Here is a 23,345-nt window from a genome sequence, read left to right on the forward strand (position 1 = left end):
CTGGAGAAGAAGACAAGGGACCAATAACACCAACGAACTCATCCGATTCAGCTGTGTGTCACTCACTCAGTTTCGGTCGAGCGGGGGGGGATCCACCCGGAAAAGAAATGGCGATGAAGTGGCTTCGCTTCTCCTTCCTCGCCCTCGGGGTGTTGTCGCTGTGCCTCGCCGCGTGCGGGGACAGCAACGGCGTGAAGAAGATGAAAATGCAGTTCGCCGCGGGGCCCTTGCTCAAGTTCCAGATTTGGTAAGCGAGACGAAATGTGGCGAGTCATCGCGAGCTAGCCCAACCAACGACGGTAGCTAAGGCTAACCGTTCGTAAGCACACGCGCCCCAGCGTCTTTTGTAAAATGTTAACCTTCGAGTGACACTCGCAAATAATTGAGCAAATATTTATGTCTTCATTAGAACGTTCTAATTTAGGGCGAGTATTTAATGTACTTCTTGTCAGTTCTCGTTGGGGCCCGTGTAAAGTGTTTATCGGAGGCACCTCCATTTACGACGGTGTCGCGACGTAAGACGAATGTCTACGCATTGTACGTCACTAATCTACACTAGCGCAGTAGTGAAGTCATAATTACAGCATAAATAGAACAAGCAAATGAAAAGCAGTAAGTACGACCTCAACCACTGATGAAAAACACTAGAGTTTACCTTATATTTTCTTTAAAATATATGGAATTATAATTTTTTTTAAAGTACAGCAACAGAACGTATATAAGTAAACAATACTATAAATGCAAATATTGTAGCAAGTGTTTGTGTATATATACAAAAAAAATACCTGTGCCTCAGCACAATGACGGTTGATCAACACGGATCGGAAAAACTGGCAAATTACTTCGTGATAAACAAGAGTTCCAAATCCCATATTTGAATGGTAGCTAGATTGAAAAGTGTCAACAAATGATCTCCAGAGAAGTTATGTCTGTGAGCGTTGCAGGTTAAAGATTATGCCGGAGCCTGAAAAATGACTGACTGCACTTGTTTAACCACATTTGTGTCCCTTGCAGCATCTCCTGAGGGTACAAGCGGATGTTTGAGGAGTACACGCAGGCCTTGTACCAGCGGTACCCGGACATCCGCATCGAAGGGGAGAACTACCTTCCCGTCCCCGCCTATCGGTAGGAGATTATCTCAGGAGATTATCTGAAGTCACAAGCGATTTGTAAACCGATTGCCTTTTGTTAAAACGATCTGTAAGGACGAGCCGGATTATTGTCTGTTGAGGAAATTCTCATGAAAGCTGCTTTTGCGATTGTTTGCGGAAATGAACCAGTTTGAGCCCACGGTAAGCAAGTGACTGGCTGTGCTGTGTCTGTAGCGTGGTCCCAGGGGCTTGTGGTCAATGTGGTGTTAATGACACCCAAGGGTCCCCAACAGTTGAGTTGTTAATGAACACACTAGTGACCTGCAAGAATCAAGAAAGTCAAACGCAATCAGTCCCAGGACGGGATTTTGACTGAATCGAATCGCACACCCAAAAAATCAAAAGTCAGAATCGAATTGAATCGTGAGACATTCAAAGATTCCCACCGCTACTACTGTATATGAATGGCGGTGAAGTCCTGAACTTTCAATTCTTTCAAGTGCTAAATAATCCATTGGAGTTTGTACTGTATATATTTTTCCCAGTCTTTGCTTGCTAGTAGGGTCACGATTAATCACAAATTTTATGTCTATTTGGGTTTATGTCTGAGTTTTAATACTCGTGGAAACATGTTAAAGTAATTGAAATATGGCTGCATCTTTTAGATGAGCTGTACTGTAAAAAAAAAAACGAGTGTGATATTGATTTGTGTTGAGATCATATTTCTGCCACTAGATGGCATAATTGCATTTTAAGACATTGGTGGTAGCTCAGTGCTTTTTTTTTTTTTTAATTTTCATATTCAGAGCTATCTAATCATTAACATTAAGTAACTTGTGAAATTCTGCAAATTTTTAAAATTTCAAAATACAATTATTAAATGTACTCCTGCTCAATTTCGACGTGTCTGCTGCGTTGCAGCTGGCATTCCCCCAGTAGAGGCTTAGCAGGTAAGGGTAGATCATTAATTAGTAGCATTAAAGGAACTTTAAATTACCTCAAAATAAACGCACTCATTTTGACACCCTTACTTGCAAGGAAAAAAAGCTAACAATATAATCATGACAGCGTAGCTGTCGGGCTTATGTCAGCTTATGGCGCTCCAAAATAAACAGGAAGGGCTAACTAGATGTGCTTGTACTATCCATGTGCCTTCAGGCCAAAGTATTACCAAAAGAGATATGCCTCACGTGCAGCAACATAGCATGAAGAGAGTCGAAGACTTGGCTGATTCTAAATAGCACGTTGTCCTTCCCTCAGGCACATCGCTTCCTTCCTGTCTGTCTTCAAACTGCTGGTGATCGGGATGATCATTATTGGCAAGGATCCGTTCGCTCTGTTTGGCGCACAAGCGCCGGGGGTCTGGGAGTGGGGCCAGGGAAATAAGGTATGTTATTGTTGGGGGTTCAAGTCTGCTCTTTTGGTTACTTCATATACCTGCAAGAGGAAGGTTGGCAAATTGTCATCTGCAATCCAGTTGTATTTTGACATTTCAGATTTACGCGTGCATGATGGTGTTCTTTCTCAGCAACATGATTGAAAACCAGTTGATGTCCACTGGTGCTTTTGAAATCACATTAAATGGTGAGTACCTTTTTTTTTTTTTTTTTAGACTCGTGTCAAAGCAGGTTTGTGCAGAGGGAGGGGCAAACGGTGCAGTGTTGTCTCATAGGAGGGGCATCCATGTTTGATCAAGGCAGCATGACGCTCAAAAATCTTCCGTCCGATTTATTCAATCGAGTGATTTCATTGCCCAAAAAAAAAAAAGTGTACGCAAAATGTCATCTTAAAATGTTTTTTTTCCAAATGCGCTGTTACTGTAGACTCAACAAACCATTCCATGTAGAAATGAGAGGAAAGCGAGCAAACAAGACAGAAAAGTAGTTCTATATGCTACGATGGCCAACACAAGATTTGCCCAATTTAATATAGCCTCGCACCACTAATTAGAACATACTGCCTGACGCAGGTGCAGTTTCAGTCGCTTTATTGAAGAAATTGGGGATGTTCGATACCACTTTTTTTCAGACCGATACGATACTCAACTCGAGTAGTCACCGATGCCATATACCGTTGTCACGAGTGCATAAAATTACCCCCCCCCCCCCAAAAAAAAAAGACAAGTAATTTTTAAAGATAGACCCATAAATCCCAATATAGTATTTTTCCTTAAAATCGCTTGAAATTAATGGCAATTTTCTATTCCTCTAATTTCTGGTTCCTGATTGTAAAACAGCCACTAGAGGGCAGCCGATAAGTACCGATACGGTAACCCCTTCAGACCCACATTTTTTCTACTTAGCAAATTTTTGGGGGGTGCTAATTATGACTTTTTTTTTTTTTTACACATAAGAACATAGAATTTTTGGGGGGTTATCTTATGATTTTTATTTTTTTTTGTTATAGTGGATGCCAGGATAATATGGCTGTAACGTGTTGTAAACTTAGCAAGTTTATATGTAAATTTTTTAACATGAACGTCATGCAAATCAACTTGCCATTGTTATTGGTTAGCTGGATCCAATGATGAACCAGAAGTGTTGACGTTATCCAAATGATGCGGTTTCTTGGTTTAGACACGCAAATATGTCATGTCCACTGTAATCATCTAAGGGGTATAAAATAAGGCCGGTATCGGTACTCGCCCATCCCTAGAAGAAATTATACTGAAATAAATCGTAATAAGCTCCTTTATAGACGAGCTGCTACAGCCAGAAATTTTAACACGCAGACTGGCTAACAGCTAGCCAGTTAACAGCTAGCCCCTAATCTGGCTCCCATGTCACTCACCAGGTCAGGCCCCACTGTTAAAGCCACACATGCTCACAGATATTATCGTGCGGAAGAACAATACCTCGCATGCATATTGTTGATATTATCATTTTATCTGATTGTGTTCATCGATGGGATAATTGTTAGAATTGATAACTGCAGCCGTAGATCCAGTACACATGTAGCTTTTGTGCGTGTGTGCGCGCTCGTGTAGATGTGCCAGTATGGTCCAAACTGGAGTCGGGCCACCTGCCCTCCATGCAGCAGCTGGTGCAGATCCTGGACAACGAAATGAAGATGAACGTTCACATGAACACAAAGCCGCTCCACCACTCGTAACGGCGCTCCTCACTGTGCGGCTGCAGCCAAAAGCCCCTCCATGTAAGGACGCCGCCATTTTCAACCGTTTGTGGTTCTGGCCCGTCTTAAGCCGTTGCCCTCCCCCTCCCCTCCAGGTTCGAGGTGGGCCTCTCGCAGGGCTGTGACGTGATGTTTATGAAGGTCTGCGCTGAAGGCAGGACCACTGCTAGCGCAGACTGGATGCCCCCCCCCCACATCATCGTCGGCACGCCCCTTACAGATGACCCGCCCCCGACACCAGAGTGGGCTTGATGGCGACACGGCCGGCCGGCCAGCCAGTCGGTCATTTTCTTGTATTATTCACTCGCATCTTATCAAAGCAGAAGTCAAATTATGAGATTTAAATGGTTGCATATGAAGAAGTCTTTAATAAAACGTATGACATATGTACGGAAAAGTCACTGTGTACTTATATTTTCAAATTCTTTTTTAATATATAGTACATGCAACTGAAAAAAATCGGGATTGATATTTACTTGGAAAAAAAATCTAGTAAAGTTTTTTCGCATCAGAAATTCTAGTTTAAAAAATTTACTTTGAATTTCTATGTGCATTAAACGTTACTATTTTTTTTTCCCAGGTAAATATCACTCCCCATTTTTGTGTTATGCATTAAAATCTTCAAGTTAGCTATCTATCTTTGAAATTGTAATGTATTTTTATCAACTCGTACATTATGAGGCGTTTTGCCGTTCCTGCTGGAGGTTCCAGAGTGAGTCGTCTGCTGCTGGAGGGGTTGACGTGTCCGGCATACCCGCACTCGGGTGCCAATTCCCCGTTTTGTTTACGTTGCTGGAATTAGGGGACACAAACTCTCATTTTCTCCGTGGATCCACCTCGTCTTTATAGCGAAATTAAATTTTGAAATCTAGAATATATATATGAACTTCCTAGCATTCTATTGTCTTCATAAAAAAAAAAAATAATAATAATTTTCAATATTAATATATCATTTGTCTTAAAACTGTAAGTGCACAGTGACTCTCTGGGCGCCCTTGTAAAATGACTAAAAGTTTATTGTTGTCAAAGTCGCTTCAGCCCTGTAGAAAAGCAACTCGTCGCGCTGTCGTCAAACTAACATCGGGAGATTTTTGCTATGATTTGTGAGTAATTTTTATATTTGCATAACTTGGAATGAGTTGATACAAAGAATAAAAACCTCTTGTGATCTACGACGCGGCGTTGTCTTCTTCCGTAATTTAGAGGCAGCCCTGAAGGCAGCCCCTGATGAAGGCGCGTTCGTGCTGGCTCATCAGGACGTTGGTGCTGACCTCCAGGAGCTTTTTGCCAAAGACGCGGATGCTGTGGGCCGGCGTGCTCTTCTGGTGCAGCGGCGTCAGCAGACTCCAGTTGAGGTGCTGGATGCACAGGTGGATCTTCACCCGAGCGGCCAGCACGAACAGCTCGTCCTTCAGCAGCATCGGTCCGCTCGTAGGCATCTCTCGCGTGCATTTACACTGCGGGGAGGAGACGTTTGTTTCAAAGTATGCGCCGGAGAATCCGTTTTGCAAAAGGTTTGGAGCTCTTAGAATGTTTTTTTTTTTTCATAGCAATTTTTATAGTCCCATGAGGGCCATAATACTAAATTTATGGAAAGATTTCAACAAATGTTTATTTTATATTCGGAGCTTTTGTTGGTTTTAGAGCACTTCCTGTGAGGTTTTATCAGATCAATTTTGGAATGCTTTAAAATATGCCAGATTAGCTAGCTCCACCTCGTAGCCACAAAACAAGTACAGTAGTCCCAAACACCAATTTTGCCAATCGACACAAATCACCACACGTTGAGCATGGCAGGAGTTCAAACCCCGAATTAATCTGACCTGATTTGTAACTACAAATACTAGCTTGATTTTGGACATGGCATGCTTTTGTGTACTCCGGCTTATTCCCACATTTCAAAAATGTGAGGTTCATTCAATTCAATTAACTTGTACATATAATGCCTTGCGAAAGTGTTCACTCCCTATTTTGACTTTTTGACCGTTTTGCCACATTTCAGGCCTCAAACAAAGTTATAAAAAATTATTATTCTTTTTTTTTATCAACAAGTGGGACACAATTGTGAAGTGTAACTAAATTTATACAGTATGTTTTTTTCACTACAAAATAACTGAAAAGTAGGGGGCATGTTGTTGTTCACCCCCTTTTCTCTCAGTGCAGCCAACTGACTCTAGAAGTTCCCTGATCATTTCTGAATGATCCAATGTTGACCTAAATAACATGATGATAAAGTCCACCTGAGTGGTGAGCCAACGGCATCATGAAGACCAAGGAACGCACCAGTTCCAGGATAAAGTTGTTGAGAAGTTTAAAGAAAGGATTAGGATTTGACAAGCTACTAGCAAGTAGCACTAAATAACTTTTTAACCATAATAAAATATTTTCATAACTTCTGATGAAACCTCGACTTAAAATTTGTTGAATGGTACATTTGCCATGTCCTGAGTGGGTCTGTATCATTTTTACTGGCAATAAGCAACTTTGAGGAGGATGGTAGGAACACTGCCACACAAAAAACTACAAATGTGCCGACTGCTTTATGGCATACGTCACTTCCCTCTTTCCCCATTCGTTTACAAAGACGGAAGTCAATTTGAATCTCGACCCACACAATTACTGCTTTCCTGGCCGAAGCTGCTAAACAACTGAAAAGTTTGTCTGAGGAGGCAATAAAGAAAAAGGGACAGTCAAGGATCAACATTGGCCCGGATTTCACTCGCTGGCGTGAGTGAGCTCCAAAACGACGCAATGCGCTTGTCCTCATAGGAAATGTGGTCTTCCTTCAGGCATAACAATACCACTTTTGTCTACATGGCGCCGCCATAATCAATGTAAGCTTTAAGTTCCTTAGTGTTGCTTTAAACATTTCGTGGAGCACTGTTGGATCAATCATACTGAAATTGAGCATCTTCTAAACTTTTAGCCCAAACAAGGAGGGCACTTAGTGATCAGAGATGCAGCCAATTACTAGGGGTGTGCCCAAAAATTTATTCTCATTTAGTACGATTCTGAATCAATTTTAAATGTCCCAAAATCGATTTTATTTAAATTATTTTATACTGTCTTCCCTTTGTTTGTGTGTGCCTTTTATTGGGAGCGCTGTTCATGTTGTACCCAGTTTGGCCACTTAGGGGCAGTGTGGTTCCACGCCGTCTGATACACTGTTAAGTTGTAGCCACATTAGAGAGGAGAAGGAAAAAGTCACGATCAAGTTATTCCAATAAAAGTTTTTGTTTTTTTCAGCGTGGAGCCGTTCTTTTGAGTGATAAAAGTGCCGCGAGTAGCGCGCTAATTAGCATTAGCGAATCAGACTGGAGTAGATCATTACAATTCCTTGCACATCTATAGATTGAAACAAAAATCATTGTGAATAAAATCCGTTTGAATCAAAAATCTTTCCTAATCGAAAATGGATTCTGAATCGAATCGCAGACCCAAAAATCGGAATCGAATCGTGAGACATTCAAAGATTCCCACCCTTGCCAATTACGCTAGATGAGCTGTAAAAAGTGGCAAAAGGTAAAAAAAAATGTCAAGGCGGCAAATACTTTCGCAAGGCACTGTTGTAGGTGTAACAAGCGTTCACGCCTACGGTGCCCTCCCAAATCCTGACTTTTAGAGAATACTTTGGAGTTACCTGAGCGCTGCAGCTACCCACACTGCAGCGTGCCTGTTGACCGTTAGCCAGGAAGGAGACGAAAATTTGATCCTTTCCCAGGACGCGCACCCCGATGTGCTTGTTGAGGGACAAGAAGAGAGGAGGCAGGTGAGGGGGTGGAAGCGTTTTCCAGCTCCAGCGACGGACCCTGGCGCCCGTCTCATCCAGACACTGGCCACCGCAGCTGTTTAGACTCAACCTAAAGCAGTCGGACAATCCGTATAAATGGCTTGTCCGTATTTCGATGTCGCTCAGGGTTCGAGCAAAAAAAAAAAAAAACAACAAAAAAAAACGGATGAATTTCTTTTTACCATCTGTTTACCATATGTTTCCGTTGCTGTGGTAACACGTTGCCCTGCCGTTACACTGGAAGATGGCTCGGATGGCTCGGGGAGGCGGCAGGTTGTTGTCGTACACGATGCAAACCCTTTGCTTCTCTTTGGTGACCACAAAGACGAGAGCCAAGAGGTCTCCCGGGTAACTGTCGGCAACGAGAAGGGCGAAGGCGCGGGTGTGATTGCACGTACTCGGAGGACGGTATTGTTTTGCCGAGGCGCATACTAGAGCTGAGCAGAGCCATCGGGAAAGAGGTTAAGAAAGGGCCTGCCGTCCATGTAAAATTTCTGTTGAAATTCTCCATCCTGTCAACACAGAAACGAGAACGTATGAGAGTGAGTCAGAGAGCGAGCATGTGCGTGCTTTTTTTTTCTTCCTCCCCTTCTGGTGACATATTCCAAAAAGAGGCGGCTTGTGGTCGCAAACGGACTCCCTGGCCTCCTCCTTTTTAAGTTGCACGACATTCTCGGCGACATTCTTGAGCGTCCAGCCGCCCTCTTCTGCCGAAGCGGCCAGACGGAAGCTGAGGATTTTTGCTTCTGGGGCTGCGAAGGCGCGACAAGAGCGCAAATCCTGGGGTCAACAGCACATCCCTGGACAAAATGGCTGACATGTCTGTCCACTTACTGGGTTCTGCCTGTTGCGAGTCGTCTCTCTTTAACCCCGTCAGTTCCCTGACGCGACACATTAACTTCTGTTAGACTCACATGATTAACGTGCTTTTTGCTTAGGTCTAAATTCCTACATCAGTCCACGTGAAAGGTCGCTAAAATTTTGGGCGTTCTTTTTATCTCGGCCGCTGAGCAGTGCCTCCGCCAGGTCGGTGGACGGCTTGCCTTCCCGCCTGTCCTCAAGTTCGGCCGCCACCGAAGGTCGCTTCCTCACCAGGGCCATGCAGAGCTTCCGGCGCTGGGCGCAGCAGTAGCCCGGCACCGCCTGAGGGGGAGACGCACGGTCGGTCATGAGCTGCGGGCCGGCGGAGCGTACAGTAAAAACAAAACCTCCGCATCCCGCATCCGCGCTGTCTCACCGCCAGCTCGTCCTCCCATCTCACTTCCAGCACGGGCCTGGCATTCCTGTGGCAGTATTCGCACTTTCCCGGGTGCTCAAATGGAGGCTAGCAACACATACAGGGAAAAGAATGTTAAAGGAGAAATGAACACTCACAGGAATATTTAAGCCTAACTTAAGATTTATGTAAAAAAAAAAACAACACACAAAAAAACCATGACAAATTCCCATTTACTTAATTTTTTGAGGTAATTTTTACACAAACCTACTAAATAAACCTTATACGATACGTATTCATTAGTCTAACAAAGCCTATTTGTTGAAATGCATAATCCTCAAATAGATGTATTTTGTATAATTACTCTAATAATAATAATGAGAGTATTTGTTACAAGACACGAAGTATATTGTTTGAAGTGCGTAATAATCAGGTTATCTATACACATAAATATAAACAATAAATTAAATAAATATAAATAGCATATCGTGACTACTATGTGAAAAACACGTATGCCTATTTTCCCCCCATTTTTTATTTATTTAATTTTTTTGGGATGAAACTGAAAGCAGACACCCCCCCCAAAATAAAAATAATAATTATTATTATACTTTATTAATACTAATAAAAGTGGAACCCGATTGTGAGGACACGCGGTTAGTAAAATGGATGGATGGATGGATGGGATGAAACTAAATGCAGACATCCCCAAAACATAAAAATAATAATAATAATTATACTTTATTAATAGTAATACATAAACCTGACAATTATTTTTTAATTATTTGGTATGTTTGTGTTAAAATGATCTAAAAATAAAAACAAAAAATGGGAATTTGTTGTGTAAAACCTGCCCATAAATCTTAAAAGTTAGGCTTAAATATTTCTGTGAGTGTATTTTTTTGTAATATGCAGTTGAGTAAATGAGGCGTTCTTTGAAATGAACTTTTTTCTTCTTGGCGAGGAGGAGCAAGGGAGCAAGATGAGACACTGCAAACAGATGCCTTTTTGCTCTGATTAGTGTGTAAAAAAAAAAAAAAGGTGCCAGTGGGTACCAGTTAACCTCAAGGACAACATGAGTAGCCCACAGGTCTATTCTAAAAAGAGCTCGCCAGTGATTGGACACATACCTCTAAATGTGCGGCTGTGATGGCAAGTCGGGGGTTGTCAGACTCGCGGTGGTAGCTCAGGACGCCAGCTCGAATGCAGTTTGCGGGCGGGTCACAGAAAGCCTGAGGAGAGCATCATGTCACCTGCTCAATCACGTCAGCCAAACCAAATTTGATCAGCAGGCAGTCATATCCTGCCTGCCAGGTTTGTACTTACATAGTTGTTCAGGTCACGGAGGAGCTCGCAGATATCATGTTCTAATTTTGCAACTGCAATTTCTAAGGGCAAACATATTCATTTCAGTCGTACAAAACGTTTTGGAATGATTTACTTCTTTTTAATGCCACCAAAAAATGGCAATTGAACAGGGGGTGTGTAGACTTTTTACATCCGTTGTTGATGTATTTCGATTTTCTCAAAAAGAGATTCACTTGTTGGAGAAGACTTACTGGAAACGCTGGACCTCATCGTTTTCAGTTTTCTCCTCTTCTCCACTCTGCTCTCGCGTCTCGTGCAAAGTTTCTATCCTGGAGATACATTTTGCACAAGGCGATTTTCAAACAGCACGACAGACGCTCTGGGTTTGAATCTCATCGTGGCGCAGTGGTCGTAATTAAGACAGGAAAGTTCAAACCCACGCACGCCATAGCCGCACTCAAATAGCAATTCAACAGTCATGGCAGGCAAGTTGCAAGACATTTTTGATTATGATTATAAAGTGAAACATAACGTGCATTAAAAAAAAAAGACAAAATATTGTGCAGGCATACAAAGTCCAAGTAAACTCACCCTCATTCCAGGAATACATGCAATAATACTTCATACCCTCCATTGTTGTCAGTTACCATGGAGACGAACTACATGTGGCTGTTATGTGTAACCATAGCAACCTCAGTCTGATGCGATACTATGTAGTCCAATGGAGAGGGATGTTAATTAGTAGCTAATCTGAGTTAATCATTTGACTTCATTAGCTTTCGAGCTAACCTGATTTCAAGCAGCAATATCCTATTCAACTATCCATCCGTCTGATTTTTTTTTTAGGGTGAGCTGGCTTAGGGGTGAGAGGTAAGGTACCCACCTGACTTGGCCACATATAGACAAATCATTCACAATCACATACGTCGCATGCAGGTTTGCAGGTGTGGAAGGAAGTTACCTGAAAACGCAAATTCCAAACGGAAAGGCCACAGTCGCGTTTCGAACCCAGAACCTCAATTCCCCATTCGAGGTCAAATGATATTATGGAAAAAATAAATGAACTAACTAAGCTTGCCATGTGGTGGCTGCTCTGGAACGTTTAAGGAGCAGGTGAACTTTGCTCTGTTGTCATGGAGAGAGGCCTTGAGACACATTTAGGAGTTGAAACCTGGAGAGAGAGAAATAACATCACCTTTTACTGAGCAAGAATGGCAAATGATTGAAACACTGTATAGCGCTGAATTCGTGCTTTCGTTTATTGACCTGAAAACGTCACAATCTCTTTTGGGAGCAATAGCTTCACTTCAAATGCATGGTGTTACACGCCGTCTCTCCAGCAGATGGCGGCAATGGGCAAACTAACTGGCTCAATTTGCATCTGAATCGCGCCACTTTGGGACATTTTTCCTTGCATTTTGCGTGTACTACAAAGGAATATTATCATACGTAGGTTACTTTCGGCCGGTTGAATAAAGTCGGGACAGTGATGAACAATAATAATTTTGCGAGAAGGAACTGTGGTGTAGAGCTGTACGTCAAAATGAAAGCAATTACAACGCGAGTATGATGTCAGAATGGTAAAAAAAAAAAAAAAAAAAAAAACATAAGTCGGACGCGTAATTTTGATTGGGACGTCTATGTTGATATGTAACATTAGAGCCAATAATTAAAACTGCAGTAACTATAACGAACATCTTGTCAATTTAATTTGACACGACCTCCCTCGGTTCACTGATGGACGTTCAATGGGCGAAGTAACGAAGTTCAAATACTAACGTTGCTGTACCTTCGTCGATTCCTCCTCACTGTACTTGATGTATTATTCTGACGGCTTTAATTTTACTGTAATGTATACTGTATATCTATATAGTTATTCATGTTATAATTTCATATTTATTGTTACAAACCCCTCCTCCATTAACTCGGTGTCCTGCCAGGTGCAGCCAATCTTCACATAATCAATTAACCACGCCTACTGTGGCTTCTGATTGGTCGTTGCAGCCGCCGTTCGTCACGCTACCAGGAAGTGGGGCTCAGCTCAAAAAGTAGCGCTAAGATGGCGCAGTCTGTCCTTTGCACGAGTTTCACGCACATACTACGAGATGCACAAAGACAGAAGCGCACGTGCTACATTTAGCCAGGTTGCAACAGTGCTTATTTTAGTGTGTTTTTTGGAGCACACGGTCGACTCTTATCGTCTAAAGAAGGCAGACCGAAGAAAGTACGTCCCCGAAGGATTCCGGCGGGGTAAGATTGTGTTTGGCAAAGTTCCTCAATGGGTTCCTACAGTGCTGGATGAAGAAGCCAAGAAGGCAAACGCTTCAGTGGAGGATGAAGACGCTTATCAAGCTGATTCTGCTGGTAGGAAAATGATTAAAATTTTTAAATAGGCACTTTTTCCAGCTTGACTCAAATGTGTTTGTTTGTTTTTTTTGCAATGTAAAATTGTGTTTAGGAGGCTGGGGGACAAACCCCGTGCCACTTCACCAACCCTCAACCCAGGAGTCCTCATGGAGACGCATGACTTCTCTGCAGTGTGGAGATAACCACATGAAGCTCAGTGTGAAGAGACCAGGACTAGGCCACATGATGGTGCAGCAAGGTTGTCAAGCTTTGGAGAAAGAAAGGAAAACCTTGTCATATCATTTGAGTTAAATTTTTCCTACTTATTTTTTTTTTTCAGCTCCCAATGCACCTCCATTGCCTCTGCCCCTTGTTCCCTTAAACTGTGGCTACACCATGCATCGAAATCCCCTTGGATTCCTCATGTATGTTCCCTACGGTGGTTGTTACATGCTTAACCAGGTAATGCTCACTAATGAGATCACAATGTATACAAATGGGAATTGGGGCATGTTTTCACAGCCAGAAAATTAATGAGCTTTAATAGTCATTTTATATTTGAGGAAAAAGTTTTAATCTTGACAATTGTGTATTTGTGAATAAAAAAAAGTTTTCTCAATTAGATAAATTTTATTGAAATAGTCAGGAGTATTTTTTTTTTAGTTGTAGTTTTTTAGTATTTTCTAAGGGGGAAAGTTGTTTGAGAATAGTTGGGGGGGGGGGGGGTCATTTTTTAAGCAGGTTTAATTTTATGAGGTAATATAGTTTGGGTAAAAAAAAAAGTTGAGATTAAAGTTTAAACAGTTGGATATTTTTTGTATTTAAATTATCATTTTGTGACTAAGATTGGTTGTAATTTTGAGTAGTTTGATTTAAATCATTGCTGAAAGTCACATTTTATTAGTCTTTTTTTTAATTTAATTTAATTTTTTTATTTTTATATAAAGTTATTTTATGTGAATAGTCACTTTGATAATTATTTATTGGAGGGGATAAACTGTGATTAAGTTTTAAATTTCCTACAAAGGTATGACTAAAAAAAAAAAAAAACTTTCTAAAACCTGGACTGTCTAATCTGCAGTTACATTTTTGTAATATGGTTAAAATCTAAAAAACTATAGTTGTTAAATGCATTTTTTTCTTGGTGTGGCTGCCTGTAATACTATTTTGTAGTGTACTTGGTGATGCAAAAGTGTAATCTTTCTTATTTCCCTTAAGGCTGAAAATTATGCGCTTCCAATGTATTGGCATGGAGTTCCAGTCATCCTCGTGTGCACCAAACAAATGCCAACTGAGGCCCCGAAGGTAACCAGCCCACCCCAATCAGCTCCGATTGCCACCAAGGGGCCTGATGTTCGACATATCCCCATGAGGCCCCCAGTCTCCAATGGTCCAGTTTCCCCATTGAACATTTGGTCACCGCTTGACCCCCGTAGCCAGGCCCAATCTCCCTTCTTGGGCCCCAGGACCCCAAGTGACCCCAGGGCCCAATCTCCTTATTCCGTGCTTCCTCCCAAGTGGCCCTTCGTCCGCAAGTGGCCACCGATGTCCCAAAGTCCAGTCTCCCACCCTGGGCTTCACAAGCCCCCAGCGCCTCATGACCCCTTGTACAATTTTGAGCCGCAAGCACCCCAGAACCCCTTTATGTCCCACTACCCCGTCATGCCACATATGCCCTACATGCAAAATCTGCCTCGGCCGTACCAGGTTCCTCATGCGATGGCCCAGTACCCATATTTCAACCCCTCCCTCTGGCCCCTCCCAGGACATCAGCCACGAGCTGCGAAACCGGACCAAAGCGATCCTAAGCCAGCAGCTCACTCAAAATTTCCCCATGTTCCTACTTCTGTCCCCGTAGAGCAACCGCCAGCCACCGCAGCACCGACCACAACTGCAGCACCAGATACTGACACGACCCCGTTGCCTTACAATCCATTGTACCCGTTTCCCCCCGAGCTGATGCACTATATCACCTATGAGGAATTACTTGCTGCAATGTATGCCAATCAGTGAAAATGGCTCAAATAAATTATTCAAATCGAGCGCTGTCTCAACATTCTCTTTTGTAGCAAATGTCATGGTTGCTGCCAAACTTCAAAATGTATTGAAATTTATTTGTAATTTAAGGCATTCATAATTGTTTTTATGCATCATATTTGAAGTGCAAAATGAGAATGTGTGTATTGTGAATAGTATACAGTTTCCAACTCAAACCGTGAGGTAATTGTTGTTTTTGTTGAACCCAAGTTGATTTTTTTTTTTTATACTCAAATGCATATAGGGCTGGTTGGTGTATGTAATGCTGATATTCAGTGAAATTGGAGCACATCGAATTCATATGGAAAATAAGTCCCAGCGTCATTTTGGTTTCAAGTAAATCAAGTACTCTGGCAAGTTGCCATGGTTATAAAAAAAATTTTTTGGGTTTCATTTCAATATATTAAATGTTTGGAAAGATGGAATGGTACTGAATTATTGATATAGCATTAAAGGGATACTTGCCTCATTGAGCCATTTCAGCAGTAAAAAGTTAATTTGTCCAGAGTTAATTTGGTAACTTATTTTCATGAATAATTAATACTTTTAAAAACACATTTTTCCACTTGCTTTCCACTGAAGATGACATCATGCATGCTGAGGCGATGTGTAACGGATAATCACGGCTTACCTGGTGCACGAGTAATGTCATTTTTCAGTCAACAGCAGTGGCAAAATTTATTAAGGTATTAATTGCTCATGAAAAATAATGTAGTCAAAAAAATCTTACTGTTAAAAATGCATCAATGAGTTAAGTACACCTCCATCCATTTTTTTGTTACCAGTGTTGGCTTTTTTATTTTTTATTCTTCACACAAACAATATATAAAATAAGGGCGAAGATCGAATACAAACATTGTATACAATACAAACATTCATCCTCCATCCTGTCAATCAATCTGGACATATCAAAGCGTAATGACGTCGAGCGTGCTCGTTCCAACGAGCTGCGCATGCGCACTTCGAGTGTTCACGTCAACTTTCACTTCAGCCATTAATTGTAGCCCCACCGATCTCCCGACGTACTTTACTTTAACTTATATGAGCGAGGCCGGCTCCAGAGACTGTAAATAGAACTGTGCACGCTCGGGGAAGATGAGCTCGCACGCACGCTCCGACGTTTGATAGGCGAGCAGGTAGGATGGTTTTGCGCATGCGCGTTACAAAAAACGTGGCAAACGGCCGTTTGGCTTCTACTTTTCTAGAAAATCATTTGTTATGAGTACTTTTGCCACCTCTGGGTGTGCTGTGTTGCACATCTAGAGTACACTACATAATAAAAATCAGTAAGCACACACTTTCCAGTTTTAAAAATGGTCAAAAAGATGTGTGGTATAGTGTGTGTGCGGCAGGCGTAAAACGACCAATGGGATTGTTAGCTCTTAATTAGCTCACCTGTTCTGCTGTTAATGAGCACAGGTGTGAGCTGTAACCAGGCTGACGACCTCCAGCCAAAGCGCGACTTTTTCTTTCTTTAAGAGATGCTCTTCAGCTACGTTGTCTCACAGTCGAGTGTTTCCACCACTCGGTGAGTGTCTTTTCGAGTATGGCGGCAGACGCGCCAATGCAACTGGACTCACGTCGTGCCGTAGTGGTTGTTGTCTTGCTCCTGTGCGCCCTTGTTCCGAGTTTCAGCTGTTTTCCGCAGAAGACTCTTGGTCAAATCCCCCCATGGCAATTAGCAAGCAAGGCGCTCGAGATAAGGAAGGGTACGATTCTCTTCAACGGGAAAGAGCTGAACTCCTTGTCACAATCTGAAGTTGCAGGTAAGCCTTACACCTTCCGTTAATCTGCTAAATTTTATCGCCTAAAACCAGTGGCGGGCTTTCATTTGGTACTGTTAGAGTAGACAATATTAAGTATTGTACTCTTTGCGTGTTCAATTAACTGAATGGTGAGATTCTGGTGAAGAAGTCCCTTTGCAAAGGTATCATTAAAACAGAAGCTTCTGATGACAAAAACTGACGACACTCAAATCGTGTTCTGGTCAGATTGTGTCCTTTTCTCCGGCACATCATTATTTATTGAAAAGTCGGTGAATACGAAAAGTCTCCTCCCATCAGCCCACAGTACATTTGTTTACAACTCAGTGAATACAAGAAAATCCCCCCTTCTGTTCCCATAGGTATAAATCAGATTAGAGAAAAATAATAATAATCAGCCTGTGCCTCCCTTGAGACCGGTCCCAGACAAAACTCCCTTTAAGATAGCAAATGTAAAAACCCGTTGCCCTTCTCCTCTCATGAAAGTAACACAGCTAAGAATACAATTCTATTCATTGAGCCATACTGAGTTAATATAATTATACCTACATCTACACAGCTATAACTAAATTCAAAATGGTTAAAATATAAAGTAATACAGTAAAAATGTTAACAAAGTTAACAGTACCTTAGCTTCAGTATTTATCAAATGACATGATTTAAAAACAATACATTTAAATACAATTAATAATTACCACGCGAGATTTTTATTTATTTATTTTTGTGCAAAAAATCATTATGCATGTGTGTTTACGTAACCATAAACTGGTTATCTGTCCAAGCAAAAGTTGACCTTCTTGCCATGTTTTAACGTGATCCGCTTCACCTTACACTCGACTATACATTGTCTCCTTTTTTCTCTCTAGGAATGTGGGAGCAGGGATCGCAATCCAACGAGCTTGTGGAAGTGGAAGCGGCATGGCGGCTCACGGATCCCTCGCTGCAATGTGGTCCCACAAAGATGAAATTAAAGGTCACGGGACGTGGAGCTGCAAACTTGGAGCTCAACCTGGGTTAGCGCCACTGCTTTTATCTTTAGTATTTGAGCCACAGAGTACTAGAGCTAAGGAAGTTTTTTTTTTTCCTTCTTCTTTACAATGTGTTCTCTGCTCCTCCACTTGTCCAAACTGTTCTATACGAGTTAAGCAGAAAAATCCACCTGTTTTTAATCAATGGTGGGGCGGCCATTTTGTCTTGTACATTCACTTGCTGTTGACTGAAAATGACATCAGTGCCTGAAGGGCTCAGGTAACAACCAATCGCCTGTTTTCTCTGACATTTGTAAGCTGAGCCCTCTGGCACTGTGATGTCATTTTCAGTTGACAGCGTTGCGAGTGGCAAAATGGCCGCCCCCGTGAGATGGCTAGAAATGAGCACAATAGTCTTCGTTCTCTTACCATAAACGCAATATTAATCAGAATACTGTTTAGACTAGTGGGGGGTGCGTGGAACATTTGGTAAATCAAATTGACTTAACTTTTTAAAGACCATGTGAAGTAAAATTAGTCTTGTAAATTTAACACCACTGGTTGGTGTTTTGAACCCTGCCAAATTTGTATGATTAACTTATTCCCTGGCATTGACGTCAAAATTCATTTGAACTATTTATTAGTTTCACATTTTTTTCCACTTTTAACTAGAGTATGAAATCCTAGATTTTTTTTTAAATTGTAAAATTAGAACAGGTATAAAATTTGTGCTTAGTCATGCGCTTAATTATAATTAAAAAATGTAACCGTCTGACGCCCCTAATCTTTAACAATCTTTTTTTAATTTTTTTTTAAATTAGCGGCATCAGGTGATTCATTAAAAAAAATATATATATATTAATCACATGACTTCACTAGTTAGCTCAAGATTAATCAGGAATTTTATATCTGTTGAACAATACATTTTTTTCTAGGTTTTCATATTCTTTTTAACAAAAGTGGGAAAGAAATGGTAATGAATTTTTGATGTTTTTAGTCATCAATGGCAGTGAATGAATTAAAGGGTTAGTCAACCCCAAAACATTTTGGGGCAATGTTGGATAAAGAATATCTAAATGTGATATTCTGGTTAATATTGCATTAGTGGAATAAGAGTTAAGCAGCAAAATCCAGCTCAAGGGGCGGCCATTTTGCCACCTGTTGCTGACTGAAGATGAAATCAATGTTGCTCAGGTAACAACCAATCACAGCTCGGCTTCAGAAACCAGGTGAGCTGTTATTGGTCGCTGCCTGAGCAAAATTGATGTAATCTTCAGTTGACAACAGGGAGCAAAATGGCCGCCCCCTGAGTTGGATAGAAACGGCTGGATTTTGCTTTATAACGCATGTTCCAAAAAGTAATATTAATCCGACTGTCCTGTTTATACAAGTGAGGTCAAAACATATTATTGTCAAGAAATGTTTAAGGGTTGACTAAACAACTAAAAGTTTAGCGCAATAGTGGTCTGAATGTCGGACATTTATCATAATTACAAACAACATTCACTTATACTGACAGATATTTCATGATAAATGCCGTTAGTCCATTGTAGTTCTTGACACCCCCCCCCCCCCAAAAAATGTATTTTTATTGGCAAAGTGTCCTCTTTTTCAGGCTCTGGACGTTCCCTACCTTTAAACCAGCTGCCGGAATCTTGTGGCCATTTGCTCCGTCAGAATTCTTTTGGCCTCGTCTTGGTTGCTTCATACGGTGGCTGCAACGTGATACACGAGGTATTCCCATATTTTTTTTTTTTATATCCCCTTAAATCGGACTTCACGATGCTTACGTTCCTTTTCCGTCTCGTTTCAGAATGGCTATCACGTGCTGCCGATGACCTTCCTGGAGACTTCAGTAACGCTCGCCTGCCCCGCGTTTCCCGCTTCGCCGCCCCGGCATCCCATCCCTCAAATCCCGCCCAATGCGGAGCGGTCCAAGCGCAACGCGGACGAAGCCTCCGGCCACGATCCTTTCCAGCAATACCAGCACTATCACAACTATTTGACATACCTTTACTACTTGCACATCATCAACAATCCGCACTTGTATCCTCGCGTGCACCGTACTTTCAACCCCGTGTACCAAAACCCGGATCCCGTTTCTCGCTCCTACCCGTATCCCCCAGTGCATTATCCACTCTACGCGCACTATCGCCAGAACCCCGCTGCCCCCTATTGCCACCCACCCGGAGCACTTTGTCCTTTGTCTCATTCCTATCTACATCCTCATCATCAGTCGCTCCCAAATAAAGAACTAGTGATGGCTCCGACACATGAACGTGACACATTTACGGAAAAGCCTACTCCTATGACCGCCCCCGACCCGACCACCCCCGCAACAACCACGACTACTAAAAAACCTTTTAAACTCGCCATGCCTACGACAACTACCGCTACTACAACAACAACTAAACGACGGTGTCGAACCAAAACCCAACCCAAACAGAATGGCGACTTCACTCCTTACGCCAAAATCCCTTTTGCGCAGGAGATCTCGTACAACGAAGGCGGTCTGGTTGCGGGTGACCCGAAAAGCGCACCACCTGCTGGGCCACTGATGCGTTACCAGTACTGGCAACAGGAGCCCTGGTTTAGTCAAGAAGAGGATGAAGACATTCCTTTTGACTGGGATGATCTGGAATCATAGATGGTAAGTGCCACTGAGTTGTGACTTTTTTTTTCTTTTTTCTTTTTTTTAATACGCTTGTATCTCTCTTTCAGCAATTGCCGTTCTGATGTACTGGCAGTCAATAAATGTTTTAAGTACAAGTTGGTCTGAAAGTATGTGTTTCAAACTGCCATCACTGACTTTAAGAAATCTCAAGACCTCTTTTCAGTGTCTGTAAAGGCTTGTCAATGGGTTTCGATTTTTGCAATGCCAAATCGGGGTACTGGTGATGGCAAAGAGGAGCATTTATAGTAACCCAGTGGCAGGTCATGCGTTCGGGACCTGGGGCCTCTTAAGGGTTGAGTCAGACGTTCTTTTCAATATGTTCGGTGTGCTCCCGCCAGTCAAAACACTTAAGAATATATATATTTTTTTAAAAGGGAAGTCAACCTCCCCCCCCAAAAAAAAGGCACTGCTAGTCTAAATATGGTATTGTGCTAAGGCAACAACCAATCAGAGCTCACTTGTTTTCTGAAGCTGAGCTGTGATTGGCTGTTACCTGAGCAACGTTGATGTCGTCCTGTGTTTTTCTTTTTAAGACAAAAAAAGGTTGTGCTTTACCTTAACTAGTTTCGGTGACGACTGCCGCCTTCCTCAGCTAACATTGATGTAATCTTAAATTGACAGCGAGTAGCAAAATGGCCGTCCCCTGAGATGGATTAAAAAGGGCTGGATTTTACAGCACGTCATAACTCTTATTCCAAGAATGTGAGCTCACATAACATAGTCAAGAAGTGTTTAAGGTTGACTTCCACTTTAATTCACTACCATACACCTGTAGTCTAACTTTTTTTTTAAAGGAAAAGTTTAGAGAAAAACTGTCTTTACAATTCTGTTGACTGTCTCCGTCCCCAACTATAATGTAAACGTGGTATTCTGATATAGTTTGTGGAATTTGAATTAAGCAGAAAAATCCATCCGGTTTTTATCCACGTCAGGATGCGGCCATTTTCCCACTTGCTGTCAACTGATGAGTGCCAAAGGACTCTGGTTTGGGTAACAAAATGGCCGCCCCCTGAGATGGATGGATAACATAAATATTTAGATTAGTGAGGGTGCTTAAAACATAACGTAAAGACAAATTGTAACTGGACTTCCCATGAATACAAAAGCATGCAGTTCGGTATCAATATTAGTTCTACAAACAATTCAAATTCATCATAAATCCACAGATGGTGTATTGTGGCATGTTTTCTAGTCGAACTTGGCAGTCACACGCTTTGCTCAGTTCATTGAGACAATGGAATACTGCTGTTGTAGGCCCAGTGAGGCAAATTGGGAAAAATCTGTGCTCATATGGCCTAAACCAAAATGTGAATGAAACACTTGTTTTCGCTACCAATTTCAATGAGCTGAGCTAGCATGCTCAAGTATTGTTGAGCACTAATTTGTTAAAATAAAGTTTAATAGTTCAGCGTGACATGGAAAAGTTCTGGCTGCCCTTTACAGTATGAGCTGTTCAATATTATCTACAATTTCAGCAGGCAGATGCTAAATCATTTAGCTGAAAGCATTAGGCCTAATGAGTTGGGCATTGACCAGAGCAGCTTGCCAAAAAAAGACGTTCTTACTGCCCATTGCTCTTGTCTTTCAACGCTGAAGACGTTTGCCTTCGTTTTGTTTCGCAGTGGTTAACTTTTTATGCTTTAATATTGTTTGAAAGACAAGTCTTGAGCCATATCAAATTTGGGTAAAAGCAAAAAAAGTCCATTCTGTTTGAAATGGTATAAAGCCCTTTTCACACTGCAATTATCAGGGTGCAGTTGGCAAACTCATTCCTTATGTGTGAGGGGCAGGGATCACGGAATGGAGTGTTAAGGCGCCTCAAACTGGCAAATCTATTCGAGAGAGGGGGCGGAGTAATTTAGTGTTATTTTAGCGGACTTATTTACAAAACGTCATAATTAAACTATCCAAGTTGCGCCAAGCCATTAGTTGTCCTCTGCTGCTTGTGGCCTTCTTAAACCACGCGACGAAAAAGGACTTCAGACAGGAGCCTGTGTCGCCCCTGCAAACATGATGCGCCCCTTTCAACCCCCATACTTGACCTCTCCAAACAAATACAGCTGTTACCACAATCAAAAAACAGTTGGGTCAAAAATAACCCAAATTGGGTCAAAAAGGGACCAACTCAACTTTTTGGGTTATTCCAGTAGCCCAAAAAGTTGAATGAGGTCAAATGAATTACCCATAAAAGAATCCTGAAATTGGATTGCTTTGTGGGGTTAATTTTACCCAACTTTTTGGGTTAAATAATTCCAAAATTTGGGTCGGTTCACTTTTCACCTTCAATTGGTTCATTCAATTTACCCAACAAGTTGGGTCAAAAATAGTAAAAAACAAAACAAAAAATAAATTGTGTTTTGTGGGTTATTTTATTTGATGCAACATTTAAGATTAAGTAACTCAAACAGTTGGGTCGGTTCTTATTTTTTTTTTTAAGTTTTAAATTCATTTGGGTTATTCAATTAACCCCTAAAGTTGGGTTAAATTAACCCACAGAACAAGCCAAAAAATTGGTTGCTTTGTGGATTCTTTTTTTAAAATTATTTTTAATTTAATAATTTTGTTAATATATTTTGTCTAATAACTGAAATAGTTGGGTCGGTCCATTTTTGACCCAATTGGGGTTATTTTTGACCCAACTGTTTTTAGAGTGCATTACTGTGCTAAAAAATAAAAATAAACCCTTGATTGATGACATTTCTTCCAACGGTGTGTCATGTGACACTTTTTCCAGTGCTCAGTGAGGAAAAAGTGCTGCTCTTGCATATTCAGTGCATTTTACTCATATACTTTATTGATTGTAGCTGTATTATTATTATTTTTTTAAATGTAAACCAAGATGAGGGGGGAATAAACAGTTTTTTTGTTTTTGTTTTTTGGTGAAACAAGCCTCGCTTGACAGTGCGCATGCACCCTCCACCCCATTCTGTCCGTTCCTATATATTTCCACATGGCGCCATCTCCTCCGGGCGGCTCGGCCGTGATGCGCACTCCACACACACACACACACACACACACAC

The 23,345-nt window shown here is 41.6% G+C and overlaps 4 protein-coding genes across 10 annotated transcripts; 3 read left to right on the forward strand and 1 right to left on the reverse strand.

Moving 5' to 3' along the window:
- Window positions 1-46: 46 nt before the first annotated feature.
- On the forward strand, window positions 47-5,398 carry selenot1a (selenoprotein T, 1a). The gene is made up of 6 exons (XM_086075164.1): window positions 47-247; window positions 1,015-1,125; window positions 2,352-2,478; window positions 2,588-2,675; window positions 4,078-4,244; window positions 4,319-5,398. The coding sequence occupies exons 1-5, from the start codon at window positions 108-110 to the stop codon at window positions 4,200-4,202; spliced, it is 591 nt and encodes a 196-aa protein (XP_085931290.1). The 5' UTR covers window positions 47-107; the 3' UTR covers window positions 4,203-4,244; window positions 4,319-5,398.
- On the reverse strand, window positions 4,412-12,543 carry LOC147180482 (glutamate-rich protein 6). 3 transcript variants are annotated; one of them, XM_086075131.1, is made up of 13 exons: window positions 12,327-12,543; window positions 11,499-11,708; window positions 10,789-10,866; window positions 10,556-10,617; window positions 10,360-10,461; window positions 9,251-9,337; window positions 8,966-9,156; window positions 8,848-8,894; window positions 8,601-8,765; window positions 8,446-8,524; window positions 8,207-8,365; window positions 7,864-8,083; window positions 4,412-5,680 (listed from the first exon to the last, which is right to left on the reverse strand). In XM_086075131.1, exons 3-13 carry the CDS (start codon window positions 10,805-10,807, stop codon window positions 5,423-5,425), a joined length of 1,389 nt encoding a protein of 462 aa, XP_085931257.1. In that variant the 5' UTR covers window positions 10,808-10,866; window positions 11,499-11,708; window positions 12,327-12,543; the 3' UTR covers window positions 4,412-5,422. The 3 variants fall into 3 exon arrangements, with proteins under 3 accessions (XP_085931257.1, XP_085931238.1, XP_085931248.1); XM_086075112.1 differs by having other exon boundaries at window positions 12,317-12,543; XM_086075122.1 differs by lacking the exons at window positions 11,499-11,708; window positions 12,327-12,543 and adding an exon at window positions 11,129-11,179.
- Window positions 5,183-14,925, forward strand: LOC147180483 (uncharacterized). Of its 2 annotated transcripts, XM_086075151.1 has the most exons (6): window positions 5,183-5,326; window positions 5,427-11,407; window positions 12,542-12,901; window positions 12,996-13,142; window positions 13,224-13,345; window positions 14,102-14,925. In XM_086075151.1, the coding sequence occupies exons 3-6, from the start codon at window positions 12,643-12,645 to the stop codon at window positions 14,894-14,896; spliced, it is 1,323 nt and encodes a 440-aa protein (XP_085931277.1). In that variant the 5' UTR covers window positions 5,183-5,326; window positions 5,427-11,407; window positions 12,542-12,642; the 3' UTR covers window positions 14,897-14,925. The 2 variants fall into 2 exon arrangements, with proteins under 2 accessions (XP_085931277.1, XP_085931268.1); XM_086075142.1 differs by having other exon boundaries at window positions 5,427-12,901.
- Window positions 14,926-15,899: 974 nt separating this feature from the next.
- On the forward strand, window positions 15,900-20,420 carry LOC147180484 (uncharacterized). Of its 4 annotated transcripts, none has more exons than XM_086083085.1 (6): window positions 15,900-16,056; window positions 16,340-16,686; window positions 17,550-17,696; window positions 19,267-19,385; window positions 19,465-20,301; window positions 20,373-20,420. In XM_086083085.1, the coding sequence occupies exons 2-5, from the start codon at window positions 16,467-16,469 to the stop codon at window positions 20,296-20,298; spliced, it is 1,320 nt and encodes a 439-aa protein (XP_085939211.1). In that variant the 5' UTR covers window positions 15,900-16,056; window positions 16,340-16,466; the 3' UTR covers window positions 20,299-20,301; window positions 20,373-20,420. The 4 variants fall into 4 exon arrangements, with proteins under 4 accessions (XP_085939211.1, XP_085939218.1, XP_085939201.1 ...); XM_086083092.1 differs by having other exon boundaries at window positions 16,569-16,686; XM_086083075.1 differs by having other exon boundaries at window positions 15,900-16,686.
- The last annotated feature ends 2,925 nt before the right edge of the window (window positions 20,421-23,345 follow it).

Source organism: Leptonotus elevatus, chromosome 1 (genome assembly GCF_054856555.1).
Source record: "Leptonotus elevatus isolate MCC_2025b chromosome 1, RoL_Lele_1.0, whole genome shotgun sequence".
Taxonomy (NCBI): domain Eukaryota; kingdom Metazoa; phylum Chordata; class Actinopteri; order Syngnathiformes; family Syngnathidae; genus Leptonotus; species Leptonotus elevatus.

What these genes read in the sequence shown, in the direction of transcription:
- LOC147180482 (XM_086075131.1), bottom strand. An exon ending in GATGGCTCTGCTCAGCTCTA is followed by an intron (nt 8,366 to 8,445) that starts GTATGCGCCTCG and finishes CGTTGCCGACAG; the next exon opens with TTACCCGGGAGACCTCTTGG. An exon ending in TGGGTAGCTGCAGCGCTCAG is followed by an intron (nt 5,681 to 7,863) that starts GTAACTCCAAAG and finishes TCCTCCCCGCAG; the next exon opens with TGTAAATGCACGCGAGAGAT.
- LOC147180483 (XM_086075142.1), top strand. Translation starts at nt 12,643, where the DNA reads ATGCACAAAGACAGAAGCGCACGTGCTACATTTAGCCAGGTTGCAACA. An exon ending in CCACATGATGGTGCAGCAAG is followed by an intron (nt 13,143 to 13,223) that starts GTTGTCAAGCTT and finishes TTTTTTTTTCAG; the next exon opens with CTCCCAATGCACCTCCATTG. An exon ending in GTTGTTACATGCTTAACCAG is followed by an intron (nt 13,346 to 14,101) that starts GTAATGCTCACT and finishes ATTTCCCTTAAG; the next exon opens with GCTGAAAATTATGCGCTTCC.
- LOC147180484 (XM_086083075.1), top strand. Translation starts at nt 16,467, where the DNA reads ATGGCGGCAGACGCGCCAATGCAACTGGACTCACGTCGTGCCGTAGTG. An exon ending in AAACTTGGAGCTCAACCTGG is followed by an intron (nt 17,697 to 19,266) that starts GTTAGCGCCACT and finishes CCTCTTTTTCAG; the next exon opens with GCTCTGGACGTTCCCTACCT. An exon ending in GCTGCAACGTGATACACGAG is followed by an intron (nt 19,386 to 19,464) that starts GTATTCCCATAT and finishes GTCTCGTTTCAG; the next exon opens with AATGGCTATCACGTGCTGCC.